A 19059-nucleotide genomic window follows, 5' to 3' on the forward strand; every position below is an offset into this window, starting at 1 on the left:
GCTTCCCTCGCATTGCCCAACAACGAGCTCTCGCCTCCAGCACCCTCTCCTCGTCCCTCGTCCCTCTGCCTCTCCCCCTCGCCCTAGCCTCTCCTCGTCCCTCTCCCTCCCTCTCTCATTCCACGCTAGCCTCCCCTCCATCTCCGGCTCGAGCACCTTTTATACCACTCGAAGTCGGCGTCCGATGAATCTAGAAGGCACTAGATTTTTGCCTAAGGTTATCGCAACTTTAATTCTTTTGTTCGAAGGTGGTTTATGCTCGCCCATTAATTAATTAATAGCAAACCAACATTTTGGTGCCATATTTATGAGAGAGTGGAACAATGGGCTTTTATGGCCATGTATGATTTTATTTTACTGAATAGATTTTTTTTTGGGGTAAAATCGATGCAAGATTGACGACAAGGCATCCACTAAGTTTTTAGTGGAGAGTAAATGTTCATGACGCAGGATTAAGCTTGAGATTACTCGTATTAATTGGAATTAAGGACTACACAGTGCGATTGTCAATGCCGAACGTGCCGCTCCCCTCCCACACGCCGCATGGGGATGTGTTTGTACAGTGATCTTGTGTGAGCTGTACGTCTTGGGCATTTCCTTTTTCAAGCTCCTGGCTATGGCGGCAAAACCTTGAATTTGTCCCCACCTCTTTTAAGCTCTCTTTTTCCCTATTTTCTGCCTTTCGCTGTATCCTTTAGCTTCCCATTCTCTGCAGGGTGCCCCTTCAAGCTTCTTTCTATGGCGGCAACTGCTTGAATTTGTCTTACCCCATTTCTTCCCCCAGCCTGATTCGAGAAGAAATCGACCTTCGATTCTCGTTCAGCTTGCGGAAATATCTGACGGTTTTCCTTTGCTTTTTGTTTCTCTGTGCCAGGGTTTTCCCTGTGCTAGGGTTTGTTTTCTCTGTGTGAAGGTTTCTACAGAACTAGGCTACATCGCATTGTGCAGGTAAGCATGTCTTCTACACTTTTATTTGAAGAAGCAGATGACATTTTAAGTCATCTGAAAACATGGAACTTTTGTCTGTACAAATTTGGAGGAGTCTTACCCATGGCTCCCGCATCCTGCTACAGCCTTTATGGACGAGCAAGACACTCCTGGCATCTCCCAGCTCGAAGCAAGCCCGTACCCTGATTTGCAGGTAGATGAAGAGAAGGGATCGCCTAGTTCTTCGCAGGTTACAGATCAAGGTTTCTTTGAAGACCACAAACTTGAGACTGGCCAACGAATGGAAAACCTAAGTGAAGAAAATGTATCCATTGAAGACGGCGATTGTAACCAGTCGCGTGGAGACTTTTCAGAAGCTTTTCTTCCGGCAATTACAAGGGAAATTAAGGTTTTAGAGCAGGATACTAATGCAACGGTTGGATTAATGGCTTCAGAGGTACAGGATACTGTAATTGTATCAGGTGGAAGCAGGTTTTCAGAGCAGGAAGCTACTGTAATGGCATCAGGGAAGTTTAGGTTTTCAGAGCAGGATTCTAATGGAATGGAAGCAGGTGTATTTAGGGTTTCAAAGCAAGAGGACACTGTGATGGTATCAGGAGCAATGGCATCAGAAAGAACTATGGTTTTAAAGAAGGAGGCTACTGTTGTTTTACCAGGTGGAATTTGGGTTTCAAAGCATGAGGCTTATGTAATGGTACCAGGTGCAATTGGGGTTTCAGACCAAGAGGTCATTGCAATGGCACCAGGAGATAGTAGGGTTTTAGAACAGGAAGGTGCTCTGTATTTAGTACGTCCCACTGATGAGGGCCAACATTTTGCAGTTGAGGATATCTCTGGGGAAGTCCTAGAAGAGGGTAGAGTTGATGCCCTTTCAGCTCTTGAAGAGGTAGAATTTGGGTATGATACAGAGTTCATGGCTGCTCAGTTTGATATGGATACACTGGAGGAGGAGCCAGTGACAAGCACATTCTCTGATGAGCATTGTCGGGTTTCAGCTCTGGATGCTGATCAAATGGCAAGCCATCCAGCTTCTAAGGATACAAGTATTGGTGAGGGCAGTCTTGTTCAGTGCTACAAGGACCCGCACACAGGTGTTGATGCAAAGTCCACTCAGACAGAACCCATCACTGTTACAATTTTAAACAGTGATATTGTGCATGGAGCAGATGCTGCACCTGAATGTGTTCATCAGAATGAGCACAAACAAGAAGATTTTGAGAGTGCATTAACGGATGCTGTTCAGAGAGTGGAGGAATTGCGCGGCATACAAGATGCCCTTTCACAGGCTCAGACCCAGAGTAAGGAAGGATCAGCACACTCTGAGAACTTGGCTGGTGATCGACACAGCAAAGCTGCAGATGTTGAGAATCAAGAAGGGCCAGCGGACGGTGATGAGATCGAGAAGTTAGCCGATGGTGAATATATGAGAGTGAATGCCCCAGAAATTTATCTGCAATGTGCAAGTGATGCAGATGAAATCTTTCTAAGCTTGTATGGAGAGGAAGTGGAGATCTCGCAGGCTGCTCAGAGCTGTGAAACGAACAGCAAGGACATTTCAATGAATACTGAAGTGCCACAGTCCTTGGTACAGAAGGAGGAAATCACAGTAGAGCAAAATGAAAGAGAGGACGATCGTGCCTTTACTCGTATGGAGGCTGATGAATCTGCTCTAGAGCAGGTAGAGAAACACAGTGTCGACCCCATGTTGATGGGTGGAAATGCAGTGGAGGAGTTCAATGGTATTGTTTCAGAGGCTAATCAATGGAATGGACATGAGTTCCTTAAGGAGAAGGCTTCAGAGCCAGCACTAGGAAAAACATTGTCAAGTGAACATCAAGAAGAGCATTTTCCCAAAAAGCTGGTTAACTCTTGCCCTCCGCAGGTTGGTGTTGCTGAACAGGCAGAGAAGCAGGAGGTAGAGACCATGCATTTAAATAGCCCATCAGACCCTGGAACATTTATGCTGTGGGTGCCAGAGAGTGTGAGTCTGCCTGATGACAATATTCAAGAGCAACATACATCATTGGATGCCAGTGGTGACAAATATATAGACATTGAAAAGCCTGCTTCACATGTCTTGGTACGACATGAAGAAAGCACAGACAAGCATTCTGAAAGAGACAAGCATAGTGTTTCTTCTATGCAGGCTGACATTTCTCCTAAGAAGCACTTGGAGAAGCACATTGATGATCACATGTTGATAAGGGAAAAAGCTGTAGACAAGCTTGATGGTGGTATTGTAGAGGCCAAGCAAAGTGATGGAAAAAAGATTCACGAGGGGAAGGGTGGTGAGCGGTTTTCCATTGAGCCTGAAGAGGAGCACTCTGCCAGAAAGCTACAAAAAGCTCATAAGGAAGGGCATGCCTTTGGCATTGGTGATTTGGTATGGGCCAAAGTGAGGTCTCATCCTTGGTGGCCTGCACAGATTTTTGATCCTGCAGATGCATCCGTGTCTGCTAAGAAAATAGAAAGGTCTGGGAGAGCTTTGGTAGGGTTTTTTGGTGATTGCACCTTTGGTTGGCTACAACAGTCTCAGATGATAGCATTCCGGCCAAATTTTGAAGAAAAGGTGAAGCAGACAACCATGAAGAGCTTTTGTAAGGCAGTTGCAGAAGCATTGGAAGAGTTTTGCAGGCGTTCGGAGTTAGGCTTAAATTGCCCACATTATAAGGGATCTCTGCACAGCTCAAGCACGTTCCCAGATGAGAATGTAGGCATTCAGAAGGGTGTGAGGGTCAAAAATCATAAAGATGTTTTGGAAAGTGTAAAGATGTTTAAGGCGGACAAGACACTGGAGTTTTTCAAGGGCGTAGCTTGCTCCCCATTTAGTTCTTGGAGCTCCACCTTGGAAATGTCAGAATTGCGTGGGCATGCCTATGGTTTGCGCACTTGCATGGTGGCTTCAAAAAGTTACAATTCTGGCGATCTTTTGCAAAATATTCAGGTTGAGAGAGCAGTTTCTGCTTCTGTATTCAAACTGAAGAGGAGGTTTTCTTCTCTGGAGACGAAGGATGAAGCAGTTGCAGAAGAAGGTAAAGAATCAAAGAAGGTCAACATGGGGAAAAAGGGGAGGGCACCTGAAGGTGAAGGCTTGTCTCTAACACCCAGAAGGCTGAAAATACCAGTTTCAAAAGAAACTGATCATACGGAGGCTGTAGGGAGAGTTGTTGAGAGTGATCAGGTAGCTAGAGATGCCACTGAGTCGGGTAAAAGAAAACGAGCTCGCCTTTTGCAGGAGTTCAAAGGCAGCAATAAGGTCAAACAAGATCACCTGTCATGTCCGGAAGCTTCTTCAGATACAGCAGTAGGGAAAGAAGCAGAAGGTGAGAAAAGCCTGGACCATAGCACAGAGACTTTGTTTGCTTTAACAGGTCCCAAAGTTCTGAAGAGATCAAGGAAGGGAAGCTTGAGAGAAGATGAAAAATCTGGCTTCATCAAGAAGAAGGTTCGCAGGCAAAGTGCGGGGGAAACACAACATGCAAAATCCATCTTTGATTCAGAAAAATTTGACAAGGTAAGCTTAAAAGCACACCGTAAGAGAGCATCGGACAGTCATCTAGCGGCCTCCACAATAACGGAGACCAAAACAAATGATGCTTTTAACTTCATCCCTTCAGATTCAGATGAGAAATCATTTGATGCTGATGATGAAGTCCTGAAATGCAGGAAGAAGTCGCCGAATGCCAAAAAATTACTAGCGCCACTGCTAGACCTGAAGAAGGTGCAGGTAAGAATTGTAGAGGGGAAGAAGCAGTTCAACTTCCTGCATTTAGAATCAAGGGATGGTTTGGACAGAGCCTCCAAAGTTGCAAAGCCAAGGGAGGGCGTGGTTGTGAAGGGGGAGAGGCAATCTAGCAGTGCAGATACACCAAAGAACGAAGATGTGAGAAAGCTCAAGAAAGCTGTAAAGTTGGGGGATAGTATCAGAAAAGTTGCAGGTGAGCTCACGGGGACACCTCCGCTCACAAAGTTTATGGATGAGTCTTCAGCCAAGAGCATGAGGCCTGGATCCAACAAAGAGACAAAGGGTTTGGCTTCTGAGCCGCCCAAGTACAAGATGACAGTTTGTAAGGAGTCTGCTGAGGAGAGGTCTCACCTCAGTTCGGTGCAACTTCGTCAGGGGCTTGAGCTCCTTGCCAGGGACCCATTGAACAATAAACCTTCAGGAAGAGTCACAGCAGCTTTGTTCGAATTTCGCACCAAGGTGTTTAAAAAGAGCTCAGGCTATGGCACGGATGTTGCCCCATTTTCAGGTGAGCTATTGGGGAAGGATGTCAAACACGCGAAGAAAGGTGACCAGGTTGGTGATGCCAAAGCAATAGCCATTAAATCACCACCTCGCTGGCAGATTGTCGGACATAGAAGGCAGAGACCTGGTGTGCAAGAGCTTGCCATAGCTGCACGGAAAAGGAAATTTGAAATTGTGCAGGAGGATGTGGCAAAGGCACCTAAACAAAGCCCGACTTCTGGTCCTCATGGGCAACATTCTTCCAAAGCAGTTATCAGCATGGAAAAGGCTGTGGAACCTAGACGCTTCGAAAAGAATTTAATACAGTACTCGAGAAGGTCAGCACCCCCTGCTTCCAATGTGAAGAGCTACAGCCAGCTACACAGTGAGAAGTTATCTTCCCAATTGCCACTTAGCCTTTTCATGAGGTTCCCAGAAGACTCTGCTTTGCCCACGGAGTCTCAGCTTAAAGCTACCTTCATCCCATTTGGGCCCCTACAAACTTCAGAAACAAGAGTATATAAGGACTCCGCTTCAGCTCAGGTTGTTTTCAAGCACGGTCGAGCTGCGGAATTAGCTTTGAAGCACGCTAAGAAGAATGCCATGTTTGGGCAGGCTGCCGTGACGTACAGTCTTCACCATTTCTCACATTCTTCAAGGGTGGACACAAAAAAGGATACTCCGTCTTCTGGCAGAGGTAACTCTTCTTCAAGGGCGGATGGAAGAGTATCAATCTCATCAAGGGAGAGAATAGAAGGGTGCCCAGCTGAGGCAAATGCATTATCACAGAACAGGGCTGAGCATGGGGGAACTGGCACATCAGAGGCCATGCAGATTCCTACCAATGATAGCATGGCCACCAACTCTGTGTCTGAGCCAACTGGGGACATAGAGGATAAAATGATGTCTCTTCTACGACAAGTGAGTGTCATAGTTGGTACCACACCCGTACCTTCGGGTTCTACGTGACAGTTGAAATCTTACTACGATGTATCAGTTGTATATCTTTCGAGCCTGTGAAAAATAGTTCATCCGGTGCCCAAGAAGCATTTCCTATGTGAAATAGAATTTTGAGATACACTGCATAACCAATGGGTTGTTGAAAATGTTGGAAAATTGTTGGCTGCTTATGTATGTGCACCACAGTGATCTGGTCTTGCTGCCATGGATTTTGTAGTAGGTTACTTCTATTCATGCATGTGTTATGTCCATGGTTTGGATAATTTTACATCTGGATCCTTGGTTCCGGAATTGATACTTGTATCACTTTTGTACCTTGAATGACCGTTTCCATGTCCATGGTTTGCATCTGGATCCTTGGTTCCGGGATCGATGCTTGTATCACTTTTGTACCTTGAATGACTGTTAAAGCTACCTAAATCATTGATTGTTGGGTCCATAGTTCATATCATACGTTTCATACTGCCATACGTCAGGGAGAATGATACGTATGATAAAGTATGATTCAGCTCGTGGTGAAGTTTCATACGTGGCCTTAAATTTGGGGCTGTATATGCATGTGGGAGTTGGGACTCAGACTATTTGACACTTGAAATTTGAAACTTGAAAGTTGAAGGCTAAAAACTACCCTAGTTGAAGGCTAAAAACTACCCTTACTATAAAAAGTTGTATTATGGTCATACATGAGCTCTGCGAATTCTTTGTCAATGGCTTGGAAAGTACCACTGAAGCTCTCCACACAAACTGCCACTCAAAACTTGTCGAGGGAAAGATATCTGAAGAAATCTGAAGTTAAAACTTGTATTAAAAGAGAAAACATATTTGCAAAATTGAACTACAACTTACAATGTGCTTGCATAGGAATATGTTGAGTTGGAGGTCAGTACATATCCCTTGCCATGTAAACATGTTGGATCTGAGCAAACCAGCCTTCAGGTATAACCTTGAAAGCAGTAATGTGTCCCTTCGAATGGTATTTTGTATCCTCTCTTTTCATTTTTTTCACCTTCTTGTGAGATCCTTAGCATGAGGGAAACATAGTAATCCAATCGTTTACAGTGAAACTCTTGGGTTCCCAAGTTCCATCATCCCTTTTGTTGTGTACGACACAAGATCCTATTGAACGAGAAGGATGTCTTGTGGATTCCATATAGAATAGAAGCAAGAGAATAAGACAATGGAACTCAGTGAGGTCAAAAAAGAGATGAGAGAGAACTAGAAGATGCAATGAAGCTCAGTGAGGTCAAAAAAGAGATGAGAGAGAGCTAGAAGATGAGAGCTTCTAGTAGTTGAGAAGAAGAATGAAAATGGCATGGACGCCACAAAAGGAATATTGGAGGTAGTTTGTCCAAACTTCAAAAAGTTCGGCATTAACTACATGCCATATTTTGACAGATTTTGTCAGTATAACAGATCTTAGGGATCACCACAGTCCATCTGAATTTGGAGATTTTGGCTAAATTAGAGAAAAAAAAGCTCGAAATGGGCTATACTACCTCCAAAGTAGAGGAGACAAGAATATCATATTCTTGTGCATGTGGCACACTCTCTTCTTAAAATCACGAGATTAGTAAAGGGCTCTTTTTTAGGCATTTTTGGCCCTAATGCTCAAAACTTGGTGGCATATCCATATACACCTCCTCTTGCAAGTCACCATGCAAGAATATTTTTTATATTCATCTGATGTAAAAACTAGCCTTTAGCTGCAGCCACCATAATCACAACTCATTGGGAAAAATGTCTCCTCATAATTAATCCCATGTGTCTGTGCATATCCTTTGGCTACCAATCCAGCCATGTACCTGCTTATGCTACCATCACTGTTATGTTTCACCTTATACACCCACTTACAGCCAATAGCTTTCTTGCCTTCAGGCAATGGCACCAAATTCCAAGTCTCATTTCCATACAATGCATCCATCTCCTCATCCATAGCTTTCTCCCAACACATATTTTCAATAGCCTCATCAAAACATGTGGGTTCTAAAACCTGCACAAATTTTGCCCTATAAGCATAGTGATGTGTCACATAACCATCATAATTCAACCTCTGCAGAGGGTTTTTGACTCTTCCAGATCTTTGTAGCTTTGCATTCATGGCTTCCATAGCCTTCTTCATACTAGGTGTCCTCATTGCTAGAATCCCAAGGTCCTCATCAAGGCTCATCTCCGAGCCACTAAAATCTCCATTAACAAGAGAATTCCATGTAGAAATATCACGCATACCAAGGGACTCAATCACTTTTTCTTTGCCTTTATGTGATGTACGAACTACATTTTTAGGACCAGTATTATGATGTAGCCTGCCACTCCATGGTGTATCAACAGAACTGCTACATGAGGACTCTCTTACTCCACTCAATTACTGTAATTGCTAACTTGCATTCTATGTAGCCATGTTTCCACTTACATCAGCCCCAACATCTTTTTCAGCAGCATACCAGCTACTCATCTCATCAAATACAACATCTTACCCTCAATTCACGTGTAGCAGGATTATAGCATATGTATTCCTTTTGCTCGAGGGAATACCCAATAAACACACATTTTTCTGTCTTCGGATCTAGCTTGGTACGTAACTCATCTGGCACATGCACATATGCAATACATCCAAAAATGTTTAAGTGAGACAAATCAGGTTTCCTGCTACTAGTAAACTTCTCCTCTGTCCGTTACATCATGTATGGTTACAGTAGGAGTCCTGTTCATGATATAAATTGCTATAGACACAGCCTCAACCCAATAGCTATGCGACATATTCTTGTCTGCCATATGCTTGCGCTATCTCTGAAATGTTCTTGTTTTTTCGTTCACAACAACTCTATTTTTTTGCGTAGTGTATCTACATGTAAATTGTCTCTGAATGCCATTCTTTCGCAAGAATTCAGAGAACTTACTCGAGAAGTATTCTCCCCTTCTATCTGACCTTACACATGCTTTCCTATCTGTTTTTCAGCATCACTACTCTGAAGTTCTAAAAACGAGTGAACATTTCACTCTTCTCCTTCACGAAATGCACCCACACTTTCCTCGTGTGGTCATCAATGAATGTTACATAGTGCTTGCAGCCACCCATAGACATAGTCTTTGCAAGACCCCATACATTTTGAATGCACAACATCTAGTACATTCCTGCTCACATTTCTGTCATGTGGAAATACATGCTTTGTTTGCTTTCCAAATTGAACACTGTTGCGAGCAAAATAGGTATAACTGACGAGGGTTACCTAAAAAGATTCCCTCCCAAAATGTGTGAAATCTCAAAAATGGCTTGCATTAAGTTTCAGATGCTCCGGAGAAGAAAGTTGGAGGATTGAAGGTCGATTTTCACAAACAGTTTGTTTTAGTGATTTTGTCCACGCAGAGATGCTAAGACAACCTATTCCACAAATTTTGAATACCAACACGACTATGTTATGATGTGATGTACAGACGTCACAAAGCGATTTGCATCAGTTAATCGCTTTGTGACGTCTGCACATCGCATCCAAACATAGTCATGTTGATACTCAAAATTTATGGAATAGGTTGTCTGACCTTGCCATCATGGATGAAATCACTAAAATAGGCTGTTTGTGAAAATCGACCTCCAATCCTCCAACTTTCTTCTCCTCTACGGAGCATGTGAAACTTGGTGCAAAGCATCAATTTTTGTGGTAGAGTTGGATGGCTAGTAAACTACTTGTCCATCTCTCGAGCTGAATCAAGCAAAAACCTCGTGAGACCAATTCCAGTTATTAATACAAAGAATAGACTATCATTGATTTAACCTAGTTTTCCCTTGACTGAAATCACCAAGAATCTAGTTGGACATGCAATCAAATGATGGGTAGATTACCGTGATGAGAGATCAATGATTCTCATCAAGAAAATATGGATTAAGGAAAATAAGCTTTGTGGAACCAATCTCAAACCGGGAAATTTACTTGCATAGAACCTCTATTTTCTTTTAAGGACTATTTTATGCCAGAATACTGGAGGAAGCATTTGGTATGTGTTTAACTAAGAAGAGGCTCATTGCAACAGCTGGCGGCGGGGAGTCGTCGAGGGACGTCGCTCACGGCAAAGCCTGCCGAGGTCTTGACCAGCCTCGGTATGGTTAAAATGGTGCACTTTTGTGCAATGGGGGAGGACCGACGAAGCGATCCCTGAGTGAAGTGCTAGGACACCTAAATAGGATCCTAGAGGGTTCTGACCAGGTGATGCATGGGCTCGCAGTTGCTAGGACGCCCATGCGTACGTCGAGAAAGGTTCAGATGGATTGAAAAGAATGACTTTTTTGAATCAAATTTTGATATTAGATCTCGTTGGTTGACCACCTGGTCTTCAACGTAGAGTCCAGATGATATATTTTATAATACAATGGACTCAAAGTTTTGGAGGATTATGTTCAGTAATACTATGATTTTCATTGAAAGATTATTTTAAAGATAGCCGAATGGCCATTATAATAGCCGAATCTATTATAATGACAATTTCATATTGGGTGTGTAGTATTCCTACCTGAACTTTTGCTTGAAACGCCGACTAGGGGGCCTGGGAACTCTTTTCCTCGGTACCCGGGTAAAACATAACCAAATTTCTATAAAGGAATCCCACCAATACAGTGGGGTCGGCGGGTGGTTTGCTAACCCATGGTGGGCAGGTTGGGGTTAGGCTGGATCTGGGGATTCCTATGATATAAATAAGTTACGATTAGTTACGTTAGTTAGATTAAGTCCTAGGAAGACCCTTGTTCTGTGGGACGGAATCACCGGGCCGGCTGTGCCTAATTATTAAAGGAGGAAAAAAGCGGTGGTTCTATAGACCAAGCACAAGTCTCTTCTTTGATCTGACCATGTGACTTCGGGTTCGGTCGGATCAGTTTGAATAGTTAAGACTTTGACTCGTTAGATCAATTCCCCCGTTATTAGATTTTATCCTGGAATCGCCTGTGCCTTCTGTGTTGAGAGATGCATTGCGCATGGTGCAATGCTAAGTTGATTGGGTGAATATGTGTGTGTGGGAACGCACTCTAGAAGTGCTAGATATCTTAGAATATGTGGTGTGTGAGTTTTGACTATTCAAGTGGTGTGTGAGTGTTGACTATTCAAGTGGAGATGAGTGTGCCACATGGGTGGACACATGTAAAGTGGATTGGGTCAAGGCTATCTATATTAGAAGCCTTTGTTTGAAGCATATGTAATAGAGTCTTGTTGAGTGTGCACATCTCTCTCTCATGGCTTATCTTGTTTGGTTTAATCTCCCCTAATCACTATGCTTAATCTATGTCTACACCACCATGATTAACCCCAAGTTTAGCATTCTTAACATGGTATCAGAGCCAACTTGGGCTCTTAATCATGGTGATTATTATGTATACTAGCTTGTTTGTGTGTTTGTTTGATTAAGCATGTTGCTATGGTTCATTTATTTAAAAAAAAGTTATGCACACTCTATTATTGTTCTCTATTTGCATTTGAGAGAGGAGTTCAAAGCTGCCTATGAAGCTGAAAATCAAGATTTCAGCATTATGAAGACTATGGAGTCTTCATCAAACATCAAAGAAGCTGTCCAAGAGAGTTACAAATGGAGTTTTGCCAACAAAGAGAAGATTTGCATCAAGGGAAGATGCAAATGGAGTTGGAGATGGAGATTTCTGTCATCAAGAAGCTGCCAACAAAGTTACAAATGGAGTTTTGCCAACAAAGAGAAGATTTGCATCAAGGGAAGATGCAAATGGAGTTGGAGATAGAGATTTCTGTCATCAAGAAGCTGCCAACAAAGTTTTGTGAAGGTAAAAGTGTGATTTTGCCTCAAGTTTTTGTTATTCAGCATGGAAGAAGGGTTGTTGTTTTATGGGATGAGAAGATCCCATGGTTCTTCTTTGCAAATGGGCAAAGAGTGTAAGGAGGTGCAATCTTATCCAAATGAGGGGTAAGATAAGGAGTTATGGGCTGACAAAAGAGCCCATTAGTGAGCACACCAGAGGGGGTGATGCTTGTTGAGTTTGCTCATGGATTTGAGAAAAATTGTGGAGGCCAATGAAGGCCATTCATTCTGTTTTTGTACCTATGGTTTCAAGAGAAACCTCTTGAAGAAAGCACCCTTAATGTTTTGCATGCAAAGAAGGGGAGCATGTAGACTTTGATAAGCTCATTGGTGAGCTACAACAACCATTGAATGGTATGAAAACCTCATTAGGGAGGTTTGATGGTTGAGGCAAAAGGAGATGAACTCATGGGGAGCTCAAGGTATAACCATGATGATGGTTGTGTAAATCTCATGAAGGAGATGTAATAGTTTGCTATGGCAAGAAGACTTGAAAGAGGTTGTTAGAGCAGCTATATGGCAGTGAGAAACTACAACAGGAGACAAACAACAATAGGCGTAGAATGAGCTGGGCGCATCAACATGTAGACTAGCACCAAGAAGCAAAAATCAGCAACAATAGCAGTAGCGCACGTGGCAATTTTACACAGCTACAAGGACATGGGCTGATTGGAATAGCTCAAAATAGGGCAATTGGAGAAACTGCACATAGCAGCTATATCGGGCTATCTAGCCATGGTTCCACAGAGAGCTCACTAACCAAATCTGTAAGGTGAAAGTAATGCTGTAGGTTCTAGGAGGAGTCTTTTGCTGAAATGCTACACGAGCAACAAGGGAGTTTGCGCAGTGCCTGTGTGAAAACAGTTCGAGAGAGAGAGAGCAAGGAGCACTGACGGCATGAGCTCATGCAGAGAGCACAATGACAGCTTAAGCTGTGAACAGAAAGAATGTGCTCACAGGACCTAAGGGTCGTGCCATCAAAGGAGAGGAGCATCAAAAGCCCATGAGTGACCAGGGCTGCCAGCAAGAGGTAGCAATAGCTTGTGGCCTGCAGATTGAGTAGGTGAGCTTGAGTGCAGCTGCACAGATACTCCGAGAAGAAGGAGACTTGAAAAGCGGGCCCCCCTGGGCCCCAACTACAGCATATAAATCAGAGGCGGTTGGCGTGTAGCAGAGGCGGTGCAGTTCACAGCGCATTTTTTTCTACATAAGTCACAATATGGGTCAAACATGCTCGTGGTGTGATTACTGTAGGAGATACACTAATCATGATATTAGTAATTGCAGATACAATCCTGTAAATTGTGGTATGGTTCTTCCAGCTCTTCCTACTACCACAACCTTTAGCACTATGTGCGCCACATGCTATGACTAGTAGAGATCCTATTCCCCCTACTGGGACTAACCCCCCTTCCTAGAGAAATTATTAAGTTTCTTGAGACACCTCCCCCTAATCTAGGACCTCCACCTATAGCTCTCAGCGTGACACCCATGACACACATGGAGGCAGGACCACTCATAGAGAGGATGTCATCGACACTTATATGCTTGAATCAGATCTTAGAGAGGGATCACGAGGATACAACTCCTGTTAAATGTTGAGTATGAACTCAGATGTAGAGATTTTAAGGATGCCTAAAAATACCTTAGCCCCCCTTTAAAGACTGTAAAACTTTGAAACATATGGGAGTAGGAAACCAATGGCTTATAAGGCACGAGAAGTGAACTCTACAAACCTTGGCCAACCCTTAGCCTGCTATACATGTGGAGGAGCACACCTAAAAAGGGAGTGCCCCTTCTAAGTCTCTATTGAGGTGGCCAAAAATATCTCAACGCTATCATGATGGTGTCTAAGTTGCAGCATAAATCACATCATTCAAGTCTACCCCAACAAACCTCCCCGAGGAAGTGATCAAGGGCCCATAAGCCAACTAAACATGGTGAGTCCTCTAAGAAAAAACAACTCTTTAGTAATCACTGATGCACTCATCCCCAGATGATTGCAAACCAAGGCCATGGCTCTTCATGGCTCAGAGAACAAAGAGAGTTAATAAATCTCGTGTGCTTCTACTAAGCATTCCAAAGGACAAAAGAAGCGAGAAAGAAAATAATGTAAGAAGTCTAAACCCTTGCGTAGGACAAATTTCTAAAGCTAAGAAATCAGGCACTATGATCATTGAGGGTGATGATAGGGATACAAGGACTTCTTCTTGCTCAGAAGATGCACCTAGAGATGAAATTTTGAATATGGCTCAAAGAGCTATAACTGGAAGACCTCAATGGAATGTACTACAAGACCTTTCAAATAAACTAGCACAATATCCCAACCCCATTGAGGAAAGAAGTAGGTTCACAACTACCATGAGTTGGTGAAAGAGACTCAATACCAACTAGAATCCTTGGCCCAATTAACAAGGACCCTTATAAATTTTTGCAGCCTAAGGTAGCCCTTGACCCTAATCTATAAGGTTCCAAAGAAGGGATTATGTTGTCTCCCCTCGAAAAAGAATTGTAAATAAATAGAATTTGTGACTAGGCCCATGAATGTTGGAATTAGTGCAAATATGAAAATTGGGATAATAGGGAAAGAAGCTATAAGAGGGAAAGATAGAGGATCCACAAACCCAAATGAATATCATCTAAATAACTACCTTGAGGAGCAAGCAATGCCTTATGCTGCTTCACTATCCTAGCGGTTGAATGATTCTAGACCAAACTCTTTCAATATTTTCCCCTCTTTTTTTGGTTCCAGAAGGAGCAATAACTTCAATGAGAGCGCCTGTCTTTTGAAAAGATGGGGGGAGGAAGAGAGCTTGAGATCTTGCAAGCACACACACACACACACTCTCACAAACCCTAGAAGAGAACACACAAAATGAGAGGCTGAAAATTGTTCTTCTTCTTCTTCACAACAAAAAGGGTTCTACGAAAAACATAAGGAAAATAAAACATAAGTACTAAAGTACTATGTACATACGATCCATAATGTGAACATGCTAACTGGAGCGGGTAGGTGTGCGTGGTGTAGTCCAGCTATAGAATCTATGGTGAAGATATGTCGGTGCCAGCTACCAAACCCGCCACAGTGATATAAATGTCAAACGGTCATGCAGGTGCCTCGTGAGTGTCAGCTCATGTTGAGCTTAACATTTCAACACTCCCCCTCAAGATCAGCTCTAGCTTATGAACTCCAAGCATATCTTGAAATCTACGGAGCTTCTCAACTCCCAAGGTCTTTGTGAAGATGTTATCGACCTGATCTCGTGTGCTGACGTAGGCCAAGTCGATGTCGCCTGCCTGCTGCCACCAAACTCTTTCCCTGATGAAGTGGTCGTGTACTTCAATGTGTTTTGTCTGCACATTAAAAATGGGGTTCCGAGCCAACTATATACTGCTAATATTGTCACAATATATGACAACCTTTCTCTCCATATGGAAGCTTGTGTAACCAAGCTACCTCACATGTTGCCACCGTAGCTCCTTTGTACTTTGCCTCTGCCACATCAACACTCCTTAATGAAACCATAAATCCACTAGTAGATCTCCTGTCTGTGATGCTACCTTCCCAATCTACATCTGTGTACCCATATAGCTCCAATGGTACACCTATTGCATAATCAATAGTGGCCCTCAAATATCGAAGTGTGCGTTGCACACTGTCAAAATGTGGTTTACGTAGAACCTACATAAATTGGCTCTCTAATCCAACAATGTAACTCAGATTTGGCATGCTGATCATGACATAGATCAAACTCCCCACAATCTTCTTGTACATTGTGGGGTCCTCCAACACATAACTTGCATCCGCACTGAGCTTGCCATTTTTATATAATGGCACCGAGATTGGCTTACAACCAACCATCCCATACTTGGACAACATGTCCAATACATATTGTCTATGTGAGAGCCAAATACCATCACGTGTGTGAATGACCTCAATGCCCCTCAATGCCCAAAAAGTAGCACAGATCTCCTAAATCCTTCATGTCAAACTTCCTTTTGAGAAGACTTTTCACATGCTCAATCTCCTCCAAGTTGTCACCCCCAACAATAAGATCATCCACATAGATGGTGATGATGACAATACCCTTATTACTCTTGCTCACGTACAAAGAGTGATCTGCATCACCCATATGAAAACCAATAGTGGTAAGATCCTCAACAATCTTGTCATGCCATGCTCGTGGAGCTTGCTTCACCCCATTCAAGGCCTTACGAAGCTTACATACATAGTTTGGGTGATCTGTATTCTCAAAACTAGGTGGCTGAACCATATACACTTATTCTTGCAAGTCACCACCATGCAAGAATGCATTTTTTGCATCCATTTGATGTAAAAACCATCCTTAAGGTGCAGCCACCACAATCACAACTCTCAAAGTTGCCATCTTTGCAACCGGGGCAAATATCTCCTCATAATCAATCCCATGTGTCTGTGCATATCCTTTGGCTACCAATCTAGCCTTGTACCTACTCATGCTACCATCACTAGTATGTTTCACCCTATACACCCACTTACATTCAATAGCTTTCTTGCCTTTAGGCAATGGCACCAAATCCCAAGTCTCATTTCCATACAATGCAGTCATTTCTTCATCCAATGGCTTTATCCCAATCTAAATGCCCAATAGATTCTTCAAAACATGTGGGCTCAACATCTTGCATAACTTTAGCCATTTATGCATCATGATGAGCAACATAACCATCATATATCAACCTATCAACAGGTTTTTTGAATCTCCCTAACCTGTGTTGTCCATCACTACCTAGCATTTTTGTAGATTCTCTTGCCTTCCTTACTCCAGGTGTTCTAATAGCTGGAATCTCAAGCTCATCATCAAGGCTATGCTCCAAGTGTTGAAATATACAAGTGAATAGGGTGTGTGTGGGAACAAGCTCTTGGATAGAGGCTGTAAAAGAGGAGATGTAATTGTGAAAGAACCTGTGAAAAGGTGAGAAGAATCTACTGGGAGAGAATAATGGGTAGCATGAGGGAATTTAGGAGTGTGGAGTTATTCTGGGAGATAATCAGGGAAAAGAGAAGAGGTGGAGAGAATCAGGCAAGAGGTGGAGATATTCAGGGAGTGAATCATGGAGAAATCAATGGGATTTGATGCTTGATGTAAACTCTATAAATTGAGGCATAGCCCTAATGAGAATTTGCTGGTTTTTGAGTATCCATGCCTACGTTAATCTATCTGCTAATTATTCACTAATTACGTCTTAATCATTTCTTAATCACTTTGTTAATCATGTTGATTCTAGTGTATGATCCACCCTAGCTCATCATTATGCTCAAATTTCAACATGGTATCAGAGCCATGCCTAGAATCAATCATATTTATGAGCCCATTAGTTAATTAATGAGGATTAGTAGATAATTAGCAAAAAAAATCAATTTTTTAGTAAGCTTTCACTTCTCCCCTTCACCCCCAGCCAGTGGAGGACTCCATGCTCCTTGCACACATAACATTAGGCTAAGCCCTCTTAGGTACTCATAGTAGACTCATAGGGCTACACACATCTCAAATCTTGTGGGCTAATTCAACGCAGAACGCTGGCGGGAGCTCGATTTGCAGGCTACGTTTTTCTGAGATGTTTTTGACATTGCAACTTCCACAGATCAAAGCTCTCTAATTCCTCTTAGCCCAAGGGGTAATCAAGCATGCTCTACAAGCTGGTGAAGACAGAAATCAATTTCATCAAGTCTACAGTGAGATCCAAGCTCTTCATCAAATCTGCAGGTGACTTTGGTAAAACAGAGATTAAGCTTTCATTATTTGGTCAAATCTTGTGTTTCTTGGCTTAATCCTCTACTAGACTCATTGCTATTGATGCCTTTGAAAGCATTTGAGCTCATTTGAAGTGGAAGGCACCAGATCTGAGCTCCCCGTATACTCTGTTTTTTGCACACAAACTAGAGCATTAATTTGCTAATCAGTGATTAATCAGTGCTAATCACTATACTTTGGTACAATTGAGGGTTCAAATTAACCATTAGGTATCTGATACAGATCCCTATAACTTCAGATTACAAATCGGAGTTGGTTTGATACTCCAACCATCCCGTACAAATTGGTTACCCTTGATTTAGTGTAATTTCTGAGAAAATTGTGCTGATAAAATTTGTGAAAATCATCATTTTGCATTTAACCCTTGGTTAATGCCTGTAAATCTCACTCAAATACAAGATTATTCACAGCCAGAGTTGCATTTGAAATGTGCATGAGAATGAATGCTATACGCATTATGTATTGGGCACATTTCATCAGTGTAAAAATGGAAACAGACACTGCCCTTGTCCAGAATAAGGCAAGAGGTAAGACCTCCCGCATAAATTTGGGTTTGCATTGCATAATGATACAAGATAAACATAAAAAGCCCAAAGGAACTGTCAGCAAAACATTGAAACATGTTGCTCACATGGAGCAAAATGACCTGACGGACGAGCTCATGGCCCCAGCCATGAAAGAAGAAGAATATCTCTTCCCAAGAAGAGGATCCACACCAAGAAGACCTGAAGGAAGACATGGACACAAGAAGAGAAGCTGCCACAAGAAGAGAAGCTACCCCGAGAAGACTGAAAGAAGAGACGGACGCGTGGAGAGATGCTGCCACGAGAAGAAGAGTGAAGACAAGAGAAGATGTGAGGCTCCAAAGAGTGAGGAGCCATGTGAAAATCTCTGAGAGAGATAGAGAGAGAGCCCACAACCCAATGTAACCTGCCCCAATAAAGTAAAACCACCTCTGAGCCACCGATGATGTAGGCCAAGTGGTAGATGTATGTGTGAGCACTTTAGTCAAGGTCGCGGGCACTTATAGTAGCCTTGGACACATAGAGAGAGAGAGTGTCAAGGACTATGGAGTTTAGGGACTTGAGGCACTGGTCGCGGACTGTCAAGTAAGAGAAAGAAACTTGATACAGGGTTCAGGTGTGCTGATAACTTGAGGGGAGGAGTAGACACTGGTCGCGGACTACCAAGTAAGGGGAGGCAAACTTGGTATAGGGTCTAGGTGTACTAGGATTATTCACTTGAGGGGAGGTGTTGAAATATACAAGTGAATAGGGTGTGTGTGGGAACAAGCTCTTGGATAGAGGCTGTAAAAGAGGA

The 19059-nt window shown here is 42.8% G+C and overlaps 1 protein-coding gene across 1 annotated transcript; it reads left to right on the plus strand.

Moving 5' to 3' along the window:
• Positions 1 to 401: 401 nt before the first annotated feature.
• LOC147606098 (uncharacterized) lies at positions 402 to 6556 on the plus strand. The gene is made up of 2 exons (XM_086792532.1): positions 402 to 948; positions 1074 to 6556. Exon 2 carries the CDS (start codon positions 1079 to 1081, stop codon positions 6143 to 6145), a length of 5067 nt encoding a protein of 1688 aa, XP_086648658.1. The 5' UTR covers positions 402 to 948; positions 1074 to 1078; the 3' UTR covers positions 6146 to 6556.
• The last annotated feature ends 12503 nt before the right edge of the window (positions 6557 to 19059 follow it).

This window comes from Cibotium barometz, chromosome 58 (genome assembly GCF_041138505.1).
Source record: "Cibotium barometz isolate CiBa-2024 chromosome 58, ASM4113850v1, whole genome shotgun sequence".
NCBI classification, from domain to species: domain Eukaryota; kingdom Viridiplantae; phylum Streptophyta; class Polypodiopsida; order Cyatheales; family Cibotiaceae; genus Cibotium; species Cibotium barometz.